Genomic DNA, 24,578 nt, shown 5'->3' on the forward strand with positions numbered 1-24,578 from the left:
TGTGAGTCTTTACAGGAACACAGTGAGTGGAGTGAATGATAATCACAGGTAATCGAGGTGTGAATTGTTTCAAGCCAGGACAGTTAGTAGGATTCTGCAAACCCGGTAATGTGACATGAACCCAAAATCCCGGTTGAGGCCATCCTTGTGCGTACAGAACTTGGCTACCAGTTTCTGCTCGGCGATTCTGCGTTGTCGTGTGTCATGAAAGCCGCCTTGGAGAATCTTTATCCAAAGATCGGGTTTGCAGAGTCAATAACTGTCCTGGCTCGAGACAATTCACACCTCCATTACCTGTGATCACTCGCTCCACTCACATTTTTTGTTCCTTCAAAGACTCATATTCCAACCATTCTTCACATTCCAATCTATAATTATCTTTATAATTGTGTCTCTCCTATATATGCGGTGATGTGAACCTGCCTCCACTTCACCTGATGAAGGAGCAGCGCTCCAAAAGGTTGTGATTTCAAATAAACCTGTTGGACTTTAACCTGGTGTTGTGAGACTTCTTAATTTAAAACAGAAGCAGCTGGTTAAACATTGAAATAATTAGAAATAACAACAGTTAAATACGAATATACACAGGTAACAACAGCAAATGAAAATGACATCTCAGCAACATTACTACAGGAGTTCCTCAGGGTAGTATACTATGCCCAACCATCTTGAGCTACTTCTCTCCACCATAAAATCAGAAGTGAGGATGTTCACTATGTAGTGTTCAGCACCATTTGTGACTCTTCCAAAGTCGAAGCAGCCTGTGTTGATGTGGAGCAATACTTGGACAATAGTCAGACTTGGACTGATGTGTGGTGCAAATGTCACTTGCGACTTCAGTGCCAAGCAATGATAATCTTTATGTCACAAGTAGGTTTACATTAACATTGCAATGAAGTTACTGTGAAAAGCCCCTAGTCGTCATATTCCGACAACTGTTCGGGTACACAGGGAGAATTCCGAATGTCCATTTCACCTAAGCACATCTTTTGGGACTTGTGGGAGGAAACTGGAGCCCCGCAGGAAACCCATGCAGACAAAGGGAGAACGTGCAAACTCTGCACAGACAGTGACCAACAAGAGATAATCTAACCATCAGTCCCCTCCACATTCAATGGCATAGCAATTGCTGAATGCCCCACTATCAATATCCTGGCTGTTACCATTGACCACAAACTGAACTGGAGCAGCCATTTAAAAACTGCTACAAGAGCAAGTCAGAGGCTGAGAATTCTGCATCCAGTAACTCACCTCCTGACTCTTCAAAGCCTGTTCACCATCTACAAGGCACAAATCAGGAATGTGATGAAATACTCTCCATTGATGAGTGCAGCTCCCAGAAACTCAACACTATCCAGGACAAAGCAGTCCACTACGTATTCCATCGACAAGTTGCACTGTAACAACTCAGCAAGGCTCCTTCGGCAGCACCTTCCAGGACCTCTACCTGGACAAGGGCAACAGATGCATGGGAAAACCACCACCTTGAAGTTTCCCTCCAAGCCACACACCATCTAGACTTGGAAACATATTACTGTTCCTTCACTGTCTCTGGTCAAAATCCTGGAGTTCCCTTCCTTACTGTACCAAACCACATGGACTTTAGTGGTTCAAGAAATACTCTACACCACATTCTTAAGGGGATTTGGAGAGGACAACAGGTTCCGTGGCCATCAGTGATGCTCCCATCCTTTTAAACAATATGTTCTGACCCCCTAGGCTAGTGTGTGGTCAATTTGAATCCCACATGACCCAGAGTCGCAACACAATTGAAATTAATAAATATCTCAGAAAAACACCCAAAATCTTTGGCCCTTGACTAAAATAACTACAGTCACCAGATTTGTAAATTTTAAACGCGATTATGTTTATTAATAGCAATAATTATAATTAAAAATGCAGAAAATACAAAAGGTATTATCCAATTTCTAATCTCTTTCTCCCCCCCCCCCCCCCCCACCTGCCTAAACTCAGCCCATCCTCTATACACCTACACAAGACCGACAAATACCAAGGGGAAAAGAGGGGTGTAAAAAATAAATGAGTCGAAGGATAAGTGTCTTTGTTTCAGATGGTGGTCTTTTAGCACACCTTCCTTCAATGTAGGCTGAGAGTTCGAGATTTCCAGTCTGTAATGGTTTTCACTGTAGATTTATTCAGGTCTCTGCAGTTTCAGAAATGCAGCAGCTATACAGCTTTTCTGGAGAAAAGAGAAAGGAGGTCCTTTCCTTCCTGAGTGTTCAGGACTCTAACTGATTCCCCTGGTTCTCTGAAAGTCATCCCACTCAGGCAGGACCTAATTACCGTCCGTTACTGGGCAGAATACGTCCTTTTGGCCAATTCACCAGCCAACCAATTTAACCGAGTCCCAGCGATCTCTCGGGTGCCAAAAAGCCTGAGTTGTGCTGTCCAATAGCTAGCACAGTGTTCTCTTTTGTAGCTTTTGAATTCCTCACTTCCCCTGCTCGATCTATTATGTCTATTAAGCATCCATGGATCAAAACGATAACCGCAAAAATAAAGAAAGGGGCAATAAGGGAATCAACAGGAAGGGCCCTTACAAATAAACAAAAGGAAACTATTCATTTGCTGTTATACTCAGCTTCACATCCTACACCATTGTTTCAACTCGTCCTAATATCTGTCCGTATCTTCTCCTGCATCACCTTCTGCTGCCCTTGCTGAAATGCAATGGATCGATCCTGTGTCATAAATGCCTCCAATTTCTCATCATTGTGTTTATATCTCCTTCATACCTCTGTTTATTGCTGTGTAACACGTATTTATTTGCTGATTTTTATTTTTCCTGTACCCACCCACCCAGAGTGTTCTGTCCATCTGACCTGGTCTTCTGTATATTTCTCCCCTTGCCTCCTCCGTCCCCTTTAGTCAGAGGCTTTACCTTCAGTCCTCCTAGGCCTAATCTTCTCTCCCTAAATCTTTCCACCTCCATTTTCTTTTAAGATCCTCCTTAATGTCAACCTCAATGACCAAACTGTTAATTTCCCCCCATTTATATCACTCTTTAGTTCCAAATCCATTTTTACGTGATCATGCCTCTTCTAATGCTCCATTAGACATTTATCTGTGTTAAAGGTGCTAAACTCTTGTTCAAATACAGTAACGCAAACGTCAAGTGCTTCTTGGAACCGGAGATTTAATTTGTTTTTGTTTCAAACCAGAACTTCGAGATGGCAGAACCAGCTTCAACTGACACCGCTAAGGCTGATAGTACTACACAACCTACTGACCCTACTGGAAGTGCTGATGTGGACGATGGTGGAGCTAAAGCAACCGCACCAGTTTCAGTCTCGGTAAATATCTGCCTATTTTGTTATAATTCATCAGTGGATCATAAATGATTCCTGATCAGTAAGGAGTGTGTGGTTACAGCTTTAAGCGTTCTTAATTGTCACAGTTCTTGTGCAACTGGGAAACAAAGCATTGGAAAATATTTTTCCCATTTATTTCTGTCTGCTATTTATTTTTATTGAAATAATAACTCTTGAATGATTTTGGGAAGAGTATTGCATCAGTACTATTATTGAACTTAAGAGTTCTGGAGTTATATTATGCACATTTCTAGCTAAAGTTCCATGATATGTTATTTAACTACTGAAAATTCAGCATCCTCCAGCCATGCGCTTGATTTATTCTCGATTTATGTTTGTGATAATTATTTGTGCTCATTTGATATATACCAGTGCTCATTTATCAAGTAAATTCAACACAGTTAATTTCCAGATGTGCTTTTGTCATCCATATAAAATTGTGACTTGGAGGGGTTACCGAATAAATGGGTAATTTGAAGGACCAATGTACAGCTCTTCAACAAACAATTAGTAATAGATGAGGGGCAATTTCTTCCATTTTAAATATTGGGAAGACTGAAGCCACTGTCTTTGGGCCCAGCTCCAAATTCTGTTCCCTACCCCTCGCTCTCTCTCAACAAGGCTCCATGGTGAGCTTCTGACCACATAACTATGCTATCAGTATGACTACCTGTTTCCATCGCCTCACTTGGCTCCTGCCTCAGCTCACCTGCTGTTTGCACCTTCATTCTTGACTTTTTATTATTACCTTTTTGGATTAGCTATACCAATGCACTCCTGGCTAGTCTTCCACATTTTGCCCTCCCTCAACTGGAGGTCATCCAAACTCTGCTGCCCGTACCCTTATTCGCACCAGGTCACCTGTGCCCACTGGCTTACATTGACTCCTGGTCAAGCAACAGCTTGATTTTAAAACTCCCAGCCTTGTTTTTAAAATCCCCTTCATGTCATTGTCCTTTCCCACCCCTGTGAGCTCCACAGTCCTCTGAAATATCTGCATTCATCTAATTCTGGAATCTTGTGCATCCCATGTTTTCTTTTTGTTCCTCTTCCTTCTCATCTCTTCCCCACCACCACCACCATCATCAGCCCAACCATTGGTGGCTGTAACTTCAGTTTCTCAGATCACAAACACTGGAATTCCCTCCTCCTCTAGTGTCCTCCAACAAACCTGCCTGTTTCACCTAGCCTTTGGCCACCTGTCCTAAAATTGCCTTCATATCTAATTTATGTTTCTGTGAAGTGTCGTAGAATGGTGACCGCATTGATCAAAGCCACCTGGCCCATCATGCCTGTGCCAGCTCTCTGTAAATCTACTCAGCTAGTCCCATATCCCTGCCTTTGCCCTGCACCCCTGTAACTTTTTCTCTTCAGATAATTATCCAATTCTCAGGCAGTACATTGTAGGAGAGAGAACCTTTTACAAGATTGGCTAACATGGGGGGTCAGGGAGGAAGCGGGGTGAGTAGTTAAATGGGACTAGGAACAAGTGAACAGAGTGGGGGCTCATGGACAAGTTGAGCTGAGGGAACATGGGTGAGAAAGATACTAGGGTAGGGTGGAGCATTAAAGGGATTTTGTCCAGGTGAGCTAGTTGGAAGGGAGGACACCGAATAAATGAATTAACGGAATGGCACAAATTGAGGTTAATGGGTAACAAGGGGAAGCTGCACTGGTGGGAGTAGTCTACAGGCGCCCAAACAGTAGAGATACTGTAGAACAAAGAATAAATCGGGGAATAATAAAGGCATGTAAAAAAGGCAGTATTTGAAGCATGGGTGACTTTAGTCTTTATATAGATTGGGAAAATCAAATTGGTGGAGGTAGCCATGAGGAAGAATTATAGTGTATTCGGGACAGTTTCCTAGAACAATATATTGTGGACCCGACCAGGGATCAGGCGATTTTTGTGTCTGGTGATGTGTAATGAGTGAGGTTTAATACAGAGTAAAAGATCTCCGAGGTAGCAGTGACCATAACATAGTAGAATTTAGCATTCAACTGAGAGTGAGAAAGGGGATCAAAACTGGGAACTACATATTCAGGGCTTTGTGACTTTGATAAGAACTGTCAGGAAGGAAAGGGTGGTGGGGTAGCTTAGTTAGTACGAGATGGAATAAGTACAATTGCAAGAAATTTGAGTCAGAAACAAATGTGCTACACATAAATAAGGGTGATTATAAAGGAACGAGGGCAGAGTTGACTGGAGTGGATTGGGAAAGAAATTTACCAGGAAAGATGGTTGATCAGCAATAACATGTTTCTGAAATAGATCATGACTAGCACGTGTAATGTGAGGGTACCTTTAAGACATGGATGTTTAAGCAATATACCTTTAAGAAAACAGTGATGTCCTAGAGTGGGTGGAGCTCAGTTTAGTTCAGCCATTTTGCGGTTTGGATTTGCAATTTGAAAAGTGCCTGGCTGGTTTTGCTGAGAGCTGTTTAAAAGTGCCTGGCTGTTTTTCTGGAGCTGAAGTTAACCAAGCTAATATATCTCTGCCATTCTACAGAAAATATATAAATCCTTTAACCTGATGTGATACTGTTTAAAGGTATTAAGTCTCTTGGAAGTTTGAAAGAACATTTTAAGGAGTTATGTACTCTTGCAATATTTTCTGAGTTATCTTTGAAGTAAGGGGTGTTAAGAGATGCAATGTTTATTTAAGATGTTAAGTTGAGTTCATGGAATAAACAATGTTTTGTGTTTAAAAACCCACGTGTCCATAATTGAAATGCCATACCTAGGGAACAAGCCGTGTGCTAGGAAAAGCAACAAATACATTAAAGGGAGAGATTGGTTGAACTCCATGGTTCATTTTGGGGTTCTGGAAACGCCTCGCCCATAACACAAGAAAGATATTTCCCAGTGAGGAAGAAGGATTTGGGAATGGGATAAATCAACCATGGTTAACCGAGGAAGTGAAGGATAGTATTAAGCTGAAAGAAAAAAAACAAAGATTAATGGTAAGCCAGAGGATTGGCAAAGTTTTAAAAATCAACAAAAATGCTGCAAAAAATAGAAGGATAAGATCAACCATGAGGTTAAACTAGCAAGTAATATAAAAATGGACAGTGAGAGCTTCTTTAAATATATAGAAAGGAAGAGGGAGGCCAAAGTGAACATGGGACCCTTGGAAAATGAGACTGGGGACCCTTGGAGAATGAGACTGGGGAAATAATAGTGGGAAACAAGGAGCTGGCAGAGGAGGTAAACAAATATTTTGTGTCAGTCTTCATGGTGGGAAACACCAATAACATTCCAAAAATAAATAATCAAGGGGCAGAATGGGGGTGGGGGGGGGTAGAAATAAATACAATAATAATCAGTAGGGGAAACGTATTGGGCAAACTAATGGGCCTAAAGGTCTGACTTGCTTATTAAATGAATTAGCTGCAGCGATAGTGGATGCATTAATATCTTCCAAGAATCCTTAAATTCCGGAAAAGTCCCAAAGAATTGGAAAACTGCCAAAGTAACACTTTTATTCCAAAAAAGAATGGAGAAAGAAAAAACTAACTATAGGCCAGTTACCCCTCATTATGAAATGTTAGAGAGTCCATTATAAAGGATGTAATAGCAGAGCATTTAGAAATGCACCATATAATCAAGCAGAACCAGCATGGCTTCATGAAGGGGACATGCCTGACAAATATATTAAAATTCTTTGAGGTGGTAACGAGCAGCATAGATGAAGGGGAACCAGTCGATGTAATATACTTGGATTTGCAAAGTGTTCGACAAGGGTTAGATAAGGTAAGTCACAAAAAGCTACTTGTTACGATGAGAGCCCCTGGTGTTGAGGGTAGAATGTTAGCATGGATAGAGGATTGACTAACTGATAGAAGACAGAGTTGGGATAAGAGGGGCATTTTCAGGATGGTGACCTATGATTAATGGAGTACAGCAGGGATTTGTGCCAATTATTTAGAATAGATAATGTACTACTGCCAAATTTGCAGATGACACAAATAGGTAAGAAGGTAAGTGGTGGGGATGACAAGAGTCTACAAGAGACAGATTAGGTGAGTGGGCAACAATTTAGCAGATGGAATATAATGTAGGAAAATGTGAAGTTGCGCATTTTGGTAGGAAGAATAAAAGAGCTGAATATTATCTGAATTGAGAAAGACTGCAGAAATCTGCAGCAGAGAAGGATTTGGGGGTCATTGTGTATAAATCACAAAGCTAGTATGCAAATTCAGCAAGTAATTAGGAAGACAAATGGAATGTTGGCTTTTATTTCAAAGGGTATAAAATAGGGAAGTCCTGCTAAGGCTATACAAGTCACTAATTTGACCACACCTGGAATATAGGGAACAGTTTTGGTCCCCTTACCTAAGGAAGGATATACTGGCATTAGAGGCTCCTACGTTATACGGCCTTTTTTTTAATAAACATTTTATGGAGGTATTTTTGGTTTTACAACAACAAAATAAACAATGTCCATGAATCTATAAACCTAGTGCAAGAGCCTAATTCCTCCCTTACAGATCCCACCTTTATTCACCCCCTACTCTAAGCTAAACTAACCCCCCCCCCCATCTCTGCTGACGATTAATTTCCGCAAAGACGTCGACGAACGGTTGCCACCTCCTGGCGAACCCTAACACTGACCCTCTCAAGGCGAACTTGATTTTCTGCAAACAGAAAGCTAGCCATGTCAGATAGCCAGGTCTCCGACTTCAGGGGCTTTGAGTCCCTCAAAGCTAATAATATCCGTCTCCGGGCTGCCAGGGAAGCAAAGGCCAGAAAGTCTGCCTCTTTCTCCTCCTGGAATCCCGGATCTTCCGACACCCCAAAAATCGACACCTCTGGACTCGCTGCCACCCTTGTATTTAACACCGTGGACATGACATCTGCAAACCCCTGCCAGAATCCCGTAAGCTTTGGACAGGTCCAGAACATGTGGACATGGTTTGCTGGCCCTCCTGCACACTTTGCACACCTAACACCTAACTTCTACCCCAAAGACTCTGCTCATCCGGACCACTGTCATGTGAGCCTGGTGAACGACCTTGAATTGTATCAGGCTGAGCCTGGCACATGTTGTGGACGCGTTGACTCTACTCAACGCATCTGCCCATAGACCATCCTCTATCTCACCTCCCAGTTCCTCCTCCCACTTGCGCTTCAGCTCCTCGGTCTGCATCTCCTCTGACCCCATAAGTTCCTTGTAAATGTCCGAGACGCACCCTTCTCCTACCCGCCCTCTGGAAACTACCCTGTCCTGAATCCCCTTTAGCAGTAGGAGCGGGAAGGTTGACACCTGTTTACGTAGGCAGTCCCACACCTGCAGATACCTGAATTTGTTTCCCCTCGCCAATCCAAATTTCTCTTCCAGCTCCCTCAATCTCAGAAAGCTCCCCTCTATAAACATATCCCCATCCTCTCCGTCCCTGCTCTCTGCCATCTCCGAAACTCCCATCCATCCTTCCGGGGCAAACCGCTGATCATTACAGATTGGAGATCACACCGATGCTCCCTCCGCTCCTAATGCCTCCTCCATTGCCCCCAGACTCTAGGGGCCGCCACCACCATGGGGCTGGTGGAGTACCGTGCCAGCGGGAACGGCAGAGGCGCCGTTATCAATGCCCCTAAGCTGGTGTCCATACGCTCTCATGACGACTCTTTCCCCCCCCCCCCCACCCACTTCCTGATCATGGCTATACTCGCCGCCCAATAGTAGTTACTGAAGTTTGGCAGCGCCAGCCTGCCTACTCCCCGGCTCCGCTCAAGCATCCCCTTCCTTACTCGCGGGGTCTTGCCTGCCCAAACAAAGCCAGTGATCACTTATTGACCCGTTTAAAAACGGACCGTGGAATAAAAATGGGGAGACACTGAAACACCAACCGGAATCTCGAGAGGACTGTCATCTTCACCGTCTGCACCCTTCCAGCTAGTGACAACGGGAACGCATCCCACCTCCGAAAATCGTCCTTCATTTGGTCTACTAGTCTGGCCAGATTTAGTTTGTGCAGCCGTTCCCATTCCTGCCACTTGGATGTCTAGATACTGAAAGCTTCCCCCTACCACTCTAAACAGCAGCTCCCCCAGTCGCCTCGCCTGGACCGCAAACATCTCACTTTTCCCCATATTTAGTTTATACCACCGAAAACCGGCCAAATTCCCGCAGAATTCTCATGATTTCTTTCATCCCCTCTAATGGGTCTGATACATACAGGAATAGGTCGTAAAGCAAGACTCTGTGGCTCCACCCCTGCCCCGGACCATCCCCTTCAGGCTCTCAGTGCAATTGCCAGCGGCTCGATGGCTAACGCGAACAACAGTGGGGAGAGGGGGCATCCCTGTCTCGTCCCCCTATGCAGCCTAAAATAGTCCTATGTTGTCCTATTCATCTGTACGCTCGCCACAGGAACCTGACCCAGTCAATAAAGCCCCACCCAAATCCGAACCGTCCCAGTACCTCCCACAGATATTCCCATTCTACTCGATCAAAGGCCTTTTCTGCGTCCATTGCGACCACTACCTCCAACTCCCTACCTTCCGGGGGCATCATGATCACATTTAATAGCCTTATATTGGTCACCAACTGCCTTCCCTTAACAAGCCCTGTCTGGTCCTCCCCAATAACGTCCGGAACACAATCTTCAATCCTAGACAACAAAACTTTGGCCAGCAGTTTGGCGCCCACATAGGGATATCGGGTTCTTTTCCCGCTTCAGGATCAGCAAAATCGTGGTCTGTGACATCGTTGGGGGAAGTACCCCTCTCTCCGTTGCCTCATTGAATTTCCTCATCAACAACGGCCCCGATATCCCAGAGAACTTTTTATAGAACTCCACTGGATACACATCCGGCCCCGGGGCTTTACCCAACTGCATGGCCTTCAGACCCTTCGCTATCTCTTCCAACCCGACCGGGGCCCCCAGCCCTTCTAGCAGCTCCCCGTCCACCTTCGGGAAATTCAGCCCCCTTTGGAAGTGCCTCATCCCCTCCGGCCTGTTGGGGATTCCGACCCATACACCCTAATATAAAACTCCTTAAACGCCTTATCACCCCTGCTGAGTCTCTAACCAGGTTCCCATCGCCATCCTTTACTTTCCCTATCTCCCTGGCTGCCTCCCTCTTTCTAAGCTGCTGTGCAAGCATTCTGCTGGCCTTCCCGCCATGCTCATAAATCACCCCCCTCGCCTTTCTCAGCAGCTCCACAGCCCTCCCTGTTGTTAACAAGCCGAACTCCGCTTGTAGCCTCCGCCGTTCCCTTCAAAGCCCTGCCTCTGGGTTCACCGCATACCTCCTGCCGACCTATAGTATCTCCTTTACCATTTGGTCCATCTCTGCCCTCTCTACCTTCTCCCTGTGGGCCCGTATCGAGATCAGCTCCCCTCTAACCACCGCCTTCAATGCTTCCCAGACCACCGCTGCCAAAATTCCCCCGTGTCGTTGACTTCCAGGTAGTTCTGAATACTTTTCCTCAGCCGCGCGCACACCTCTTCGTCAGCTAAAAGACCCACGTCTAACCTCCAGTGCGGGCACTGGTTACTGTCTTTACTAACCTGTAGGTCAACCCAGTGCGGAGCATGGTCTGAGATTGTGATCACCGAGTATCCTGTGTCCACCACCCCCGTCAGTAAAGCCCTGCTCAAAATGAAGAAATCAATCCGGGAGTGCACTTTATGCATGTGTGAGTAGAAGGAGAATTCTTTCACCCTCAGCTGCCCAAATGTCACCCCCCCCCCCCCCCCCCCCCCCCCCCCAATCTGCTCCATGAACCCTTTTAGTTCCTTTGCCATTGCTGGCACCCTGCCCGTTTTTGAGCTTGACCAGTCTAAACCAGGGTCAGTAGCTGTGTTGACGTCCCCTCCCATGACCAACTTTTGCGAATCCTGGTCTGGTATCTTCCCCAGCATCCTCTTTATAAACTCCACATCGTCCCAATTTGGCGCATACACATTTACTAATACCACCTGAATCCCCTCCAGTTTCCCACTGACCATAATGTACCGACTTCCCACATCCGAAGCTATTCTACCCGCTTCAAACACCACCCGCTTGTTGATTAGGATCGCAACCCCTCTAGTCTTCGAGTCCATTCCCGAGTGGAAGACCTGTCTGACCCAACCCTTCCTTAATCTAATGTGGTCAGTTACTCTAAGGTGCGTCTCCTGCAACATTACCATGTCCGCCTTCAGTCCTCTCAAATGCGCGAACATGCGTGCCCTCTTGGCCGGCCCATTGAGTCCTCATACATTCCAGGCCATCAGCTTAGTTGGGGGGCTCATCGACCCTCCCCCCCTCCCCCCTCTTCGCCGATCAGTCATCAGCTTTCTTGGGCCAGTCTCCAGCCCGCCCCCAGACATCCTCTGCCCCCGTCCTCCTCTGTCCCTCAGCAACAGTTCCTCCCTCGTCAGGAGAACATTCTCTCCCCCTCCCCAGTAACAGCACAATGTAAATCGACCCCTTTGATAAGCCTAACATCTGCTCATCCTCCACTACGCTTCCGTCAGCTAGCACCCCTGGCGCCAGCCATTCTCCCACCTATTGTTCCCTCCCCACCCATCCCCCGCTCATACACACATATTCAAATGACAAACAATCCCAACACAATTGCCCGACAGCAAAAAAAAATGCAAAACAAAGAAAAGATCAAGCAAGAGTTCCAGCATCTAAACAAACGACCTCCATCCCCCAACAGTGCAAATGTAAACTTTGACTCACTCAGCTCTGCAACCGGCCCCAAATCAGTACAGAAGGCATTGCAAATAGCGTCCACAAAACAAAAAACGAGAAACGTTTTAAACATGAATGTTGCAGCAAAGTTCAAAAGTTCTTAGTCCACCACCAGTCACCTGATTCACCTTTTTGAGAAGTCTAGCGCTTCCTCAGGGGACTAGAAATAAAAAGGTTGCTCCTCGTACATGACCCAGAGACGGGCCGGATACAGCAGTCCGAACTTCACCTTTTTTCTTAAAAAGGATCGACCTGATCTGGTTAAACCCCGCTCTTCACCTGGCCACCTCCGCACTCGGGTCCTGATAGATCCGCAGGATACTGTTCTCCCATTTACAGCTCCGTGTCTGCTTGGCCCACTGTAAAATACGCTCCTTATCTAAATACCTGTGGAATCTCACCACCATTGCCCTCGGGGGGGGGGGGGGTTCTCCAATTTGCGGCTTCCTCGCGAGCGCTCTGTGAGCCCTGTCCACCTCCAAGAGTCGGGTGAATGCCCTATCCCCCAGCAGCTTCTCGAACATGTCCGCTATGTATGACCCAGCGTCCGCTCCTTCGGACCTCTCCGGGAGCCCAACGATTCAAGTTCTGCCGGCGGGACCTATTCTCTAGGTTCTCCATCTTCTCCAGGAGCCTTTTCTGCTGATCTCTCCGCATCCTCACCTCCAACTCCACGGCAGTTTGATGTTCCTCCTGGTCAGCCAGCGCCTTCTCTACTTTCTGGATCGCCCGATCTTGGGCATTCAATGTAAGCTCCAGCCGCGCAATTGACTCTTTAAATCGGGTCCAAGCAGTCCCGCAACTGCTTGGTGAAACCCTCCTGGATAACTTGCATCAGCTGCTCCGTTGACCGCTGGGTCGACGAGCCAGAGGTCCGGTCCTCTGCCATGCTTTCTCCCGCTGCAGCTTCAGCGCAAGCCTTCTCTGTCTGTCTGTTTCTGCCTTTGAGAGCACTTCTAGTCCTCCTCTCCATGCACCGATGTGGGAATCCAGTACACAATTGTCTCTGTCATCGATTTTTCAAATCAGGTCCAGTAAAAAAAATTGGGGGGAAAAGGTCCAAAAGTCCGACCCGAGCGGGAGCCACCAAATGTGCGACTTACTCCTTCATAGCCGCCACCGGAATTCCCCACGTTATCCGGTCTCAAGGATGTGTAGATTTCCTGCATCTTCGTGATAAAGAAGACTTCGCATTTGTTGGAGGTAAAGGTATAGGTTATGGGACAAAGGGTTTAAGAAGACAGTTTGCAGAAGAGAAAAAAAGCTGGGGTTATCTTTCCATTCCATGAAAAGTTCCTACCATATTTGGCAATGGATGTGTAAACCAGTGTCGGCCATATCTGTTGAAATCTAATTCCTTCAGCTGAAGGGTGCAGAGATGAGGGCCCATTTGGTGAGAAAAGCCAGGGTGAGAGCAAGTCTTAACCTTGGGCTTTTCATTTTGTGTGACTGGTTACACACTGGGTGGCAAAATTACTGACCGAGCCATAAGTAAGTTTACACCCCCATTTCCCCCCCCCACCCCCAACTCCTTGATGGTTCTTTTTTTGAGCGCTTGCATTACTTGTTGATTGGGGAGACAAGAAGGTGAGCCACCAGCAGGCCTTTTCCAATGCTACTTGCTAACTGGTTGCAATTTAGAATATGGCAAAGGCCCTCTTGGTATGTAATTCTAAAACTCTCTGTTGCACCATTCAATGTTTGAATGGTTTTTGTTTTTTTCGACCCCTGGTCACTATCCGTGTGGATTTTGCACTTTCTCCCTGTGTCTGCTGGGGTCTCACCCCCACAACCCAAAAATGTGCAGGGTAGGTGGATTGGCTGTATTACTTTGCCCCTCAATTGGGAAACAATAATTGGGTACTCAAAATGTAATTGTATGCCCTGCATCGTATATTTTTAAAATTTAGAGTATCCAATTCTCTTTTTTTTCAATTAAGGGGCAATTTAAGATGGTCAATTCACCTACCCTGCTCATCCTTTTTGGGCTGTTGCGGGTGAGATCCACGCAGACACTGGAGAACGTGCAAACTGCACACTGACATTGTCCCAGGGCTGGGATCGAACCCAGGTCCTCGGCGCCGTGAGGCAGCAGTGCTAACCACTGTGCTGCCCTTGAGTGTTTTAATTCTCCCCCCCCAATTAAGGGGCAATTTAGTGTGGCCAATCCGCTTACTTGCACATCTTTTAGGTTGTGGGGGTGAGACCAACACCAGTCATGGGGAGAATGTGCAAACTTTACATGGACAGTGACCCGAGGCAGGGATCAAATCTGGGTCCTTAGTGCCATGAGGCAGCAGTGCTAGCCATTGTGCCCCCCCCCCCCCCCCCCCCCCCCCCCCCATCGTATGGCCCAGCAATTGTAAGAGCACAAGATGTAAATTATTGCCCATTGCTTTTTAAAAACATTTTGTGGTAAATGTGTACTTTGTTAGCATTGCTTCCTCTTGTAATTATATTTGGTTAAGAAGGCAAACAATAATTCTGTTATTGCTGATTTTGTAATTATGGCAGTGCGTCGTATTTTGGTTTATACCCTTGTGAATGCATTGTCCTCTAACCGTATTGGACACTATTCCTCTCGCAGTCTTTGTGAACTTAAGCCTGCAATGATCAGAGAAAGAAGTTGTAGTAGCACGTATTACTGCGATTGCAGTCTTAGTAGATAACCCTTCAATTAAAATAGGCAGACAGGAGAAAAAACATTGTCCGTGATTGTCATAGAATTCCTCCAGTGCAGAAGGAGGCCATTCAGCCAATCGAATCTGCACCAACCATTCAAAAGACCTCCCTACACCGGCGCAATCCTCGCCCTATCCCTCTAACCCCACCTAACTGTTGAACACTTGGGCATAATTTAGCATAGCCAATCCACCTAACCTGCACATCTTTGTGACTCAGAGGAAACCGAAACACCCGGAGGAAATCCACGCAGACGCGGAGAGAATATGCAATTTCCACACAGTCACTCGAGGTCGGAATGGTACCCAGGTCCCTGGCAATGTGAGGCAGCAGTGCTAACCACTGTGCCACCATGCCGAGGGACTTAAAGCACAAAACAGAAGAAAATGGAGGAAAAAAATGATAACGAAACAGGAAAGGAAAACTCATTAAAGAACAAAATAAGATTTAAAATTAACCCAGAAAAATAGTTGAATCTAGAGGAAGTCAGCTTGGAAATTCCGGGAACGTCTCAGTGTACCTCAGGGTTTAAGGTGACATTTTCGCCCTTCAAGGAAATTTGTGGCAGTTTTATGCTGAAACCTAGTCCTGTGCACATTTCTCAATCATTTTGCTGCTCCCAAGTTATATGTAGCAAATCCCAGTTAGCTTATAACATCACCCCAGTCATCATGAAAAGAACAGAATACAATTCTTACGCGTTTATGCCAGTTCTGAATAACATTAATTTGAGCACAGGTTGTAAGATAGCGGGACCTAAAATGTATTTTTTAACCTGAATGTTTGACTATAATTTCTCCTTTCTGAGACCAACACTGTTTCCTACAAAAAGGTATAGCTTCCATTTTCCTTGGGCCTGATTGCATATTTGTTTTCTTCTAGTTTTCTGTTGATTTTTCCATTTTTGCTGTTGGCAAGATCAGTGGAAATATCTGACCATATTCAGCATGTGTCTGATCCTAGATATTCCAGCTGAATAAATAAAATTTATCTTGGTCAAAAAAATTGTACAGTCTTCCAAAACTGAGTGCGACCCAAGGAAATTCTGCAATTGCTTTGGTGACTACGAAAATGTGTCTGATCCTGATATTAAGTGGCAACGCACTTTGACAATTATGTATAAAATGACAAAATAATTTGGGGAAACAGTTAACACCGGGTTCAGGTGACATTCTAAACCATTAGAATAAAACTCTTTATGAATGTTGCTTAAATTACAAGTATGTTCTCAAAATGCTGTTCTGTAAAATATATGTTGGTGCGGCACAGAGTCTGGGTAAGTCTCTTTTTTTTTAAACTGAAAGAAACATGTATGTCGGGCATCTACAATTTACACAGAATATGAACTGGTGTGCTATTAGATTGCATGTTATTTGAACTATCACTCCTGTTTTATTTAGACAAAATTAGCTATCATTAGGTTTATTATAAGGAAACTGCACATTTTGGGTGCTCTAACCCATTGAAATGCAGATTGCAGGAAATATATTACAAGTAGTCATTTGGTAGTACAGAATTTCATTATTTCTTGAAAAAAAGACAAGTTGGTGAAGCTTTTCATCTCGCACTCATCAGGACAACATGCAAGAATACCAAATGTAAAGGGAACAACAATTTATACTTTGTGAGAAGAGAGTGCTGCTCTTTAACTGCCAAGCTTTGTTTCAAATCAAACCAGGGAGGATGACTGGTCAAGGCATTGCCCTAGGGAATAAACCAGAGAATGGCTGTCACCTATTTTGTTTAGTTGAAAGTGGCACAATGTGCCAACATATTGAACATTAGGTCTACTGTGTTTCCCAGATGTCTTTCAATTTCATGTTTACCTTTACGAAACTATTTGAGTACAATTGTTGTCCATTTTTTCTCTCCGTTTGTAGTACTTTACATTTGTCTGTATTCAATTATGGCTGAAGTTGTCCTGCTCACTTCCCTATTTTTGTCAGCTTATTCCAAGGTATCTAAGGTGCTTCCTTCAATTCCACTGCCCCTCTTGCTTTAATACAAAATGGTCAGCCAATTAGGTGATAATAAAGTTCCGAGTCCAGGTCCTTGATATAAATGAGAAACAATATTGTTCCCTGGAGCATCCCACTCAGAAATACACCTAGCTGTAGAATATTTATTCTTAATCATTCCTTTTTTAAATAATATTCTTTTTTTATTTCCTGCCACATAACGATAAAAGCAATTTATGATGAGCAACAAGACCGAATCTATCATGTGGCTGCTTCGATTATTTACCCTGGTGTCAACGTTCTTTTTTCTGTTTCCCATCTTGGGGTAAGTAGATTGATTTACAATGATTGTAAGTATATATGTACAAGGAAAAGAGATGCAGGAAATCCTTACATTGACTTGTAGCACCAAATGCATTATTTATTTATTTATTAGAAAAGGTTGTGTTGTAGCTTTACTGGCCTAAAGAATTAGATCCACATGATTTTATTTAAAAATAGTTGTATCCTACTTGATGTTAGCAATGATACATAATTTGAAGATTAACAATCAATGTCCTGATCTATCTGGTTCATAATTGGGTTTTAACTTCTGAAATTGCTTTGTGTTGAAGGTGCACATTAGGTTCCAAAATGCAGTTTTGTGACTGCGCAGTGCAACAGAGAATGCTGAGAATGCTCTGTGACCAGGCAATCTTTTGAAAAGTAGAATAAATCAGATGATCCTTGTCAGGCCAGGGTAGAATTTTTGCTGTGCCCTATTGCTATTTTGACCCCTACATTGAACTTTATTCTCCCTGCTGATTGCTTACTTTCGTGCAGCCTGCATTTGAGTTTAGTACCTCACCGCTTTATTCCTAATCAAAAACCGGCAATTACACAAACACCTGGTGGAAACGTCCTGCTAGCATCAACCTCTCATTTGTCTAAGCTCTGGAGTATATGGGCCTAGACGACTCAATCTGTTCTCACAGCACAATTTCTTCATCCTAGAAATTAGTCTGATGAACCCCCAGTTGCACTCTATCTAAGGCAAGTATATTCTTCCTTGGGTAAGGAGACCCATTAGGTAACTGGTAATGAGGTTCCTGACCTTTCATGGCGGGAACCCCATTGTCATTGGTGGGGGACATGGACAAATCGAGCGATTTTTTTTTTTTTTTTTTTTTTTTTTTTTTTTTTTTTTTTAATTAAAATTTTTATTTTATTTATTTGATATATATATATTTTTTTGCAGCAAGATTTCCTCACTCTTCCAACCAGTCCATTTATAAGAAAGACAAACGTACCATTTTCTTAATTTCCAGCTGTATCTAAATATTAACTTTCTGATTTGCATACTAGGAACAGGAGAGCAGGAGAAGGTCATCGAGCCTACTCCACCATTCAATATGACCATGGCTTATCATCCACCTCCGTGCCTTCTCCCCACAGTATTTCCATATCCTTTTACGTCATTAGCATTTAGAAATTTCAATCTCTGCTTTGAAATTACTCAATGGGAGGAATTTTCTGTTTTTTTAACTAAGTGTCATTCAGGTGGCATGCACACTGGGACCTGGCCCCCATGGACCTGCCCAACAGAAGCCCTCTGCACAGCCCCCAGGAGGCCCACTAGGTATATGGTGATGGGGTTCCTGATCTTTAATGGCGGGAACCCTATTAAGTCATTGGTGGGGGACATGGACAAATTGAGCAGGGAAATCCTGCCGGCATGAAAGCCATTCTGGGACTCTCCCCTCGATCCTGTTCCGCCTGTCGAAAACAGAAGCAGAAAATATCCCCCCCCCCCCCCCCAAAGAATTCCAAATATTCATCATCCACTGAGTAAAATAAATTCTCCCCATCTCTGTTCCAGTAACTTCTCCCTTATTTTGAAAATATGTCCCCTGGTTCTAAACTCCCCAACCAAGGGAAACTTCTGTATCTGTCCTGTCTGTCCATTTTAATGTATTTTATTGGTTTCAATGAGATTCCCTCTCATTCTTTGAAACTCTTGCAAATACAGGCCCAGTTTCCCAAATCTCTCTTCATTGCACAGTCCCGCCGTCCCGGGAACAATCCTGATGAACCTTCATTGCACTCTACTATGGCAATGATATCTTTCCGAAGGGGAATAAAACTGCACACACTACTTCAGGTGTGGTCTAACCAAGGTTCTATACGATTGAAGTAAAACTTTGCTATTCCTGTAACTCCAACCTTCTTGTGATAAAGACCAACATACCATTAGCCTTCCTAATTGCCTGTGGCACATGCCTGTTAGCCTTCAGTGACTTATTGATGAGGACAGCCATTCCCTTTGTATATCAACACTTTCTAATCTCTTGCCAGTTAAGAAACACTGCGCATTTGTTCCTCCCACCAAAGTGGAGAACCCCACATTTTTCACATTGTATTCCATCTGCCATGTTCTTGCCCACTCACTAAGTCTATCCAAATCCTCTTGAAGCTGCTTTACATCTTCCTCACAACACACATTCCCACTTTGTTTTGCATCACCTGCAAACTTCGAAATGTTACATTTGATCCCCACATCCAAATCATTGATGTATATTATGAACAGCTGGAGCCCCAGGTACTGATCCATGTAATATCCTACCAGTCACAGCCTGACAATGTGCGAATGATCTCTTTATTCCTACTGTTTTATGCTGGTTAAAGAATCCTCAATCCATGCCAGTATATTATCTCCCATCCCTTTGCTGACTAACCTCCTGTGGGGGACTTTCCTTCTAAACATCCAAGTATACTGCATCCACCAACTCCCCTTTTATCAATTCTGTTCATACCATCCCCAAATAAAACACCTAACAGGTTAATTAAACATGGGGCGCAATTCTCCGCTCCCATGACTAAGTGCCCACGCCGTCGTGAACCGATTCAGGGCCCGAAAATGGGCTAGGATCGGGGCCGCGAGAAACTCGGGGGGGGGGGGGGGGGGGGGGGGGGGGGGTCGCTAAATCAGCATAGTCAGCGCTCGCTGGGCATTGGCGCCGCATAAAAGCGGCGCCGCGTCATCCGCCGCCTAACTGGCGTCACCCGCGCATGCGCGAGTTGGCCAGCGCTAGCCGGCGCCAACCTGCGCATGCGTGGTTGCCGTCCTCCCCGAGGCCACCCCGCAAGACTGTCGGATGGATCTTGCGGGGCGGCGGAGGAAAGGAGGTCCTACTTCAGAGAGGCCGACCGATCACGAGCCAGACCCCTTTTGAGTGCAACCCCGGTGAAAGAACCCCCTTCGCCCGCCCACAGGCCACCCCCCCCCCCCCCAGCATTCCCGCGCTGTTCTAGCTGGCAGCGACCAGGTGTGGATGGCGCCGGCAGGAAGCCGACGCTTCGGGCAGACCGCTCGGCCCATCCGGGCCGGAGAATAGCGGGTGTAGCAGAGAATCGCCATTTTGGGTGTCCCGCGCGATTCTCCGGCCTGCGCCGCGCAGAACTCGACAGGGCCGTTCCCTCCGCTTGGGTGCATCGCGGGAGGGCGTCGGACCGGCGTCGCGGGGAAAAATGGCGATTCTCGAAACCGGTGCGGGAGTGGAGAATCGCGCCCATGATTTCCCATTCATAAATCCTTGTTGATTATGCCAAATCAGAACATTATGATCCAAGTGTCTATTTATCACAGCCTTTATAATGAACTCTAACATTTTTCCTGCTGCTGATGTAAGGCTTAGAGGTCTGTTTTTCCCTTTTTTCTCCCTCCCTTCTTAAATAGTGGAGTGACATTTGCTACCCTCCAATCTGCAGGAGCCATTCCAGAATCTATAGAATTTTGGAAGATGATCCCCAATATATTCATTATCTCCATAACTATCTTTTTTAACTCCAGGATGTAGAATATTAGGTCACAGGGACTTATTATTATTACAATAATCTTTATTATTGTCACATTAACACTGCAATGAAGTTACTGTGAAAATCCCCTAGTCGACACACTCCAGCGCCTGTTCGGGTACACTGAGGGAGAATTCAGAATGTCCTAATTCACCTAACAAGCACGTCTTTTAGGACTTGTGGGAGGAAACCAGAGCACCCAGAGGAAACCCACGCAGGCACTGGGAGAACGTGCAGACTCCGCACAGACAGACCCAAGCCAGCAATCGAACCTGGGACCTTAGTGCTGTGAAGCAACAGTGCTAACCACTGTGTTACTGTGTGGCCATAAACCTTCAATCCCATTAATTTTTCCAATAAAACTTTCTTACTAATATAAATTTTATTCAATTCTTCATTCTTCCTCGTCCCTTGGATCTTCTTCAGTGAAGATCAACTCAAAGTAATCATTCAGCTACTCTGCCATTGCTCTGTTCCCCATTATAAACCTTCCTGACTCTGTAATGGACACACATCTGATTTGGCCAAATGTTTCCTCTTTACGTACATAAAGGTGCTTTTACGGTTGGTTTCTGTGTTTTTTACTTGTTTATATTCATATTCTATTTTCCCTTTATCAGTTTCTTGGTCCTCCTTTGCCCTAAATTTCTCCCAATCCTCAGGTTTACTGGCCTTCTAGGCCTTTTCAATCTCTAACTTCCTTTTGTCATGTGAGAGTACCTTTAAGAAATGGGTGTGTATATAAATATCTGTAGTGAGAGTACCTTTAAGAAATGGGTGTTTACTACTGCAGTGATATCAGAGAGTGGGTGGAGCTGGGCTGTCTGTCAGCTTTTTACTTTCATTTTTGAGCAGGCTGCAGGGTGTGTTTTAGTTTAGTTTTCAGAGCTGGATAGCTGCAGTCACAGCCAGAAGGTGTATGAATCTCGCTCTGTAATCTAAAGACAGTAAATCGATCCTGGTGATTTAAAACTAATAACCGTAGTGACTTTTACCAGAAGCACATCAGATTAAAGGTGTTTTAAGTCTTATGGATGTTAAAAGGAAGTTATTAAGGATTACTTCGTGTTGTATCCTTTGGGGGGTGTATTTAAATTGATGGTTGCTAAGATGTTCACTCTTTGTTTTAAAAAGGTTAACTTGAGTTCATAGAGTAAACATTGTTTTGCTTTTAAAAAATACTTTTCCATTTCTGCTGTACCACACTTGTAGAGTGAGCCGTGTGCTCCCCATACCACAATCTATGAAAAGTTGTGGGTCAGGTGAACTCCATGATACACTTTGGGGTTCTCTAAACCCTGGCCGTAACACTTTTTTTAGCTACAATTTGAGTTTTTTTAGGGGGTTTCTGTGCCTTAAAGGAATGTATACTTGCTGTCAACTATGTAGTAATTATTTAAAAACTGTCCACTGCCTGTTTACTATCATACCTTTCAATGTATTTTTCCAATCCACCTCTGCCAATTTTCCCTTGATGCCTTCATAATTACCTTTGTTCAAATTTAACACCCTGGGTGCAATTCTCCCATCGGGAGACTAAGTCCCGACGCCGGAGTGAAAACCGGAGTGTTTCATTCCAGCGTCGGGGGCCGCTCCCCGCTCCCGGGGGGCTAGTAGCAGCGTTGTGTCATTTATGCGCGCCGGGCCTTAGCGGCGTGTAAAAGCGGCGCCACATAAAAGACGTGGTCGGCGCCACGTAAATGACATCAACCGCGCATGCGAGGGTTGGCCGTCGCTAACCCGCGCATGCGCGGTTGCCGTCCTCCCCGAGGCTGCCCGCAAGAAGATGTCAGATGGATCTTGCGGGGCGGCGGAGGAAACACACCATCCTGGAGCCACGTTTGCTGCCGCAGAAACATGTGTCTAACCTCCTGACTATGGCATCCCCAACACTATTGGTCTCCTACTTTTCTGCCTCTTCCCCTCCTGTGCAACTGAGCCACCCATGGTGCACTGACTTGGCTCTGGCTGCTCTCCCCTGAGGAACATTCGCTCCCCAGTATCCAAAGTGGAAAACCAATTTGCCAAGATAAACTGGACCCCTGCACTACCTGCCTGATCTCTTAGACTGCCTGGCAGTTGCACATTCCCTCTCTACCTGCATGCTCTTCTGCAGGGTGACCACCTCATTAAATGTGCTGTTCACATAGTTCACTACTTCACGGATGCACAGCAGTGACTGCAGCCGCCACTTTTCTTTTTCGTAATCCGGAGCCCAAACATCTGTAGCTGGTGACGCATCCTGCAGAGGTGTATGTCTAGGACACATGGTACGCCCATAGCTTCCCACATTCCACTTGGCTGAGCTGACCTGCCATACCGTAAATTTAAAAGCTATTTATTACAATTTGAATAAATAGAAAAACTTACCAGTTACTCACCAATTCCTGTATCAAAGAAAGAGTCAGCTACTGGAGGATGAATAAAGGTAGGAAAAAAAAGGAGCATCTCCTTTCCCCAACTCCCTCACTTGCCAAACTCCAACTTAAGCACTTTAATGCACCCAAAGCAGCACTGAAGAAGGCCTGTTTTAAGCACCCTGATTCAAGCTTCTGAAAACCAGATGAAGCCAATTATTTAATTAGCTAGCTGCAGCTAGTTTGAAAATTAGAATAATAAATTTCTCCCAATCCAGAGAGCAACTTTTAGTTAATTACTAAGTTAAAGAAAAGACCCAGGATCCTTTGAATACCAATGTTTCCTAGTCTCTCGCCATATAAACATATATTCTACTTTTTGTACATTTCACACTCAAGTGGATGACTTCACATTTCTCCACATTCTATCCCATCTCATGTTAACTCCACTTACTTAACTTATCTATATTCCTTTTTTAGCCCCTGCTCCCTTACTTCCCCACCCATTTTGCACCGTCAGCAAACTTGGATACACTTGGCCCCTGATATTGATATAGATGTAAAGAGCTGAGGCACAAGCATTTTGAATCAAGAATGGTTCATGTTTGATCATTTAGTACAGTGCGAAATGGAAGTAAATTAATGGCAGTTTAAGTTGCACTGTTTTACTAAAGGTTTTAATGTATTTGTACCAAATTCTTGAAAGTTTGATCTTTGCTGGAAAAGAAACCTCTTTGGTCCATGGATTGCTTTCATTGCAATACTGATTGTGCAGTGAGATCTAAAAATGGTAATACAGCAGACCTAACTAATTTCATGATCCTGAAATTATGCCATGGAAAATTTGTGCACAAGTGCTTAATAAAATAGTAATATTTCTCCTGATATTTCAATAATGCTTAAGCAACTTTCAGCGATGTGGTATTGTGTTTTTTAAATAGCCGAAACAGGAAACTGTAATTTTCAGTTGGATAATTAAACTTGTTGTAACTTTACAAAATAATCCAACAAAATGAATTAGTGAATCCTCCCACATCAAGTACCCCATTTTGAAACCGAAATGTCTTAGAATATATGAGAGAATTTAATTATTGCACATAGTGAAATGCTCAATCAAGAACCATTATTGATTGCAACTGCTGTTGAAAGTTTGCTATATTAGGATCAGTAGCTCCAAGTTCCTAGTTTTAGTTAGTGCTTCCTATTTTTGAACAAAATTGCAAATTGAAAATAACATCAATCCAAATGCTTGATACCTCATGGAGGACATGCTGCAACTATAGCCCTGATATCATGCAGTGGAATATTATTGTACCAATTCTTTGTACGTTTACCTGGGAAATGTTGGTAATTCCCCTCTGCTATTTTCAAGGAGGGTGTTAATCTATTTATTTGCAGTACTTAAGGTTTTTAATAAGGTAGTGGACAACAGGTCTTCAAAGCGTTGTACTTGATGTTTGTACCCACGGTTTAATTTCAAAGCCTGTTTTCCAATTCCGATTAATACCTCCAGATATGAAACCTAGCTAGAATGAAATTTAAAGTCAGAACCGAAATAAATGGGAAAACAGCAAAGTGAGAATAGAAGTATTATTAATCAATGCTATTGAAAATAGAAACATGTGCACATTGCTCTTTTTTTTCCCACTTACTATATCAGATTAATTTTCTTGCAGTTAAAACCTGTAGCATTATTGTAAATTAAATATTGCGATCCATCT

General features: G+C 44.3%; 1 protein-coding gene across 2 annotated transcripts in view; it reads left to right on the forward strand.

Moving 5' to 3' along the window:
* LOC140420985 (transmembrane protein 33-like) overlaps positions 1-24,578 on the forward strand; it is a 198,219-nt gene that overhangs the window by 8,236 nt on the left and 165,405 nt on the right. For both annotated transcript variants that reach the window (XM_072505215.1, XM_072505216.1), the window contains exons 2-3: positions 3,183-3,314; positions 16,897-16,991. In XM_072505215.1, coding sequence (XP_072361316.1) covers positions 3,192-3,314; positions 16,897-16,991 — 218 coding nt within the window. In that variant the 5' untranslated portion in view covers positions 3,183-3,191. The remainder of the gene's footprint in view (positions 1-3,182; positions 3,315-16,896; positions 16,992-24,578) is intronic.

The sequence above is a fragment of the Scyliorhinus torazame genome, chromosome 5 (genome assembly GCF_047496885.1).
Source record: "Scyliorhinus torazame isolate Kashiwa2021f chromosome 5, sScyTor2.1, whole genome shotgun sequence".
Taxonomy (NCBI): domain Eukaryota; kingdom Metazoa; phylum Chordata; class Chondrichthyes; order Carcharhiniformes; family Scyliorhinidae; genus Scyliorhinus; species Scyliorhinus torazame.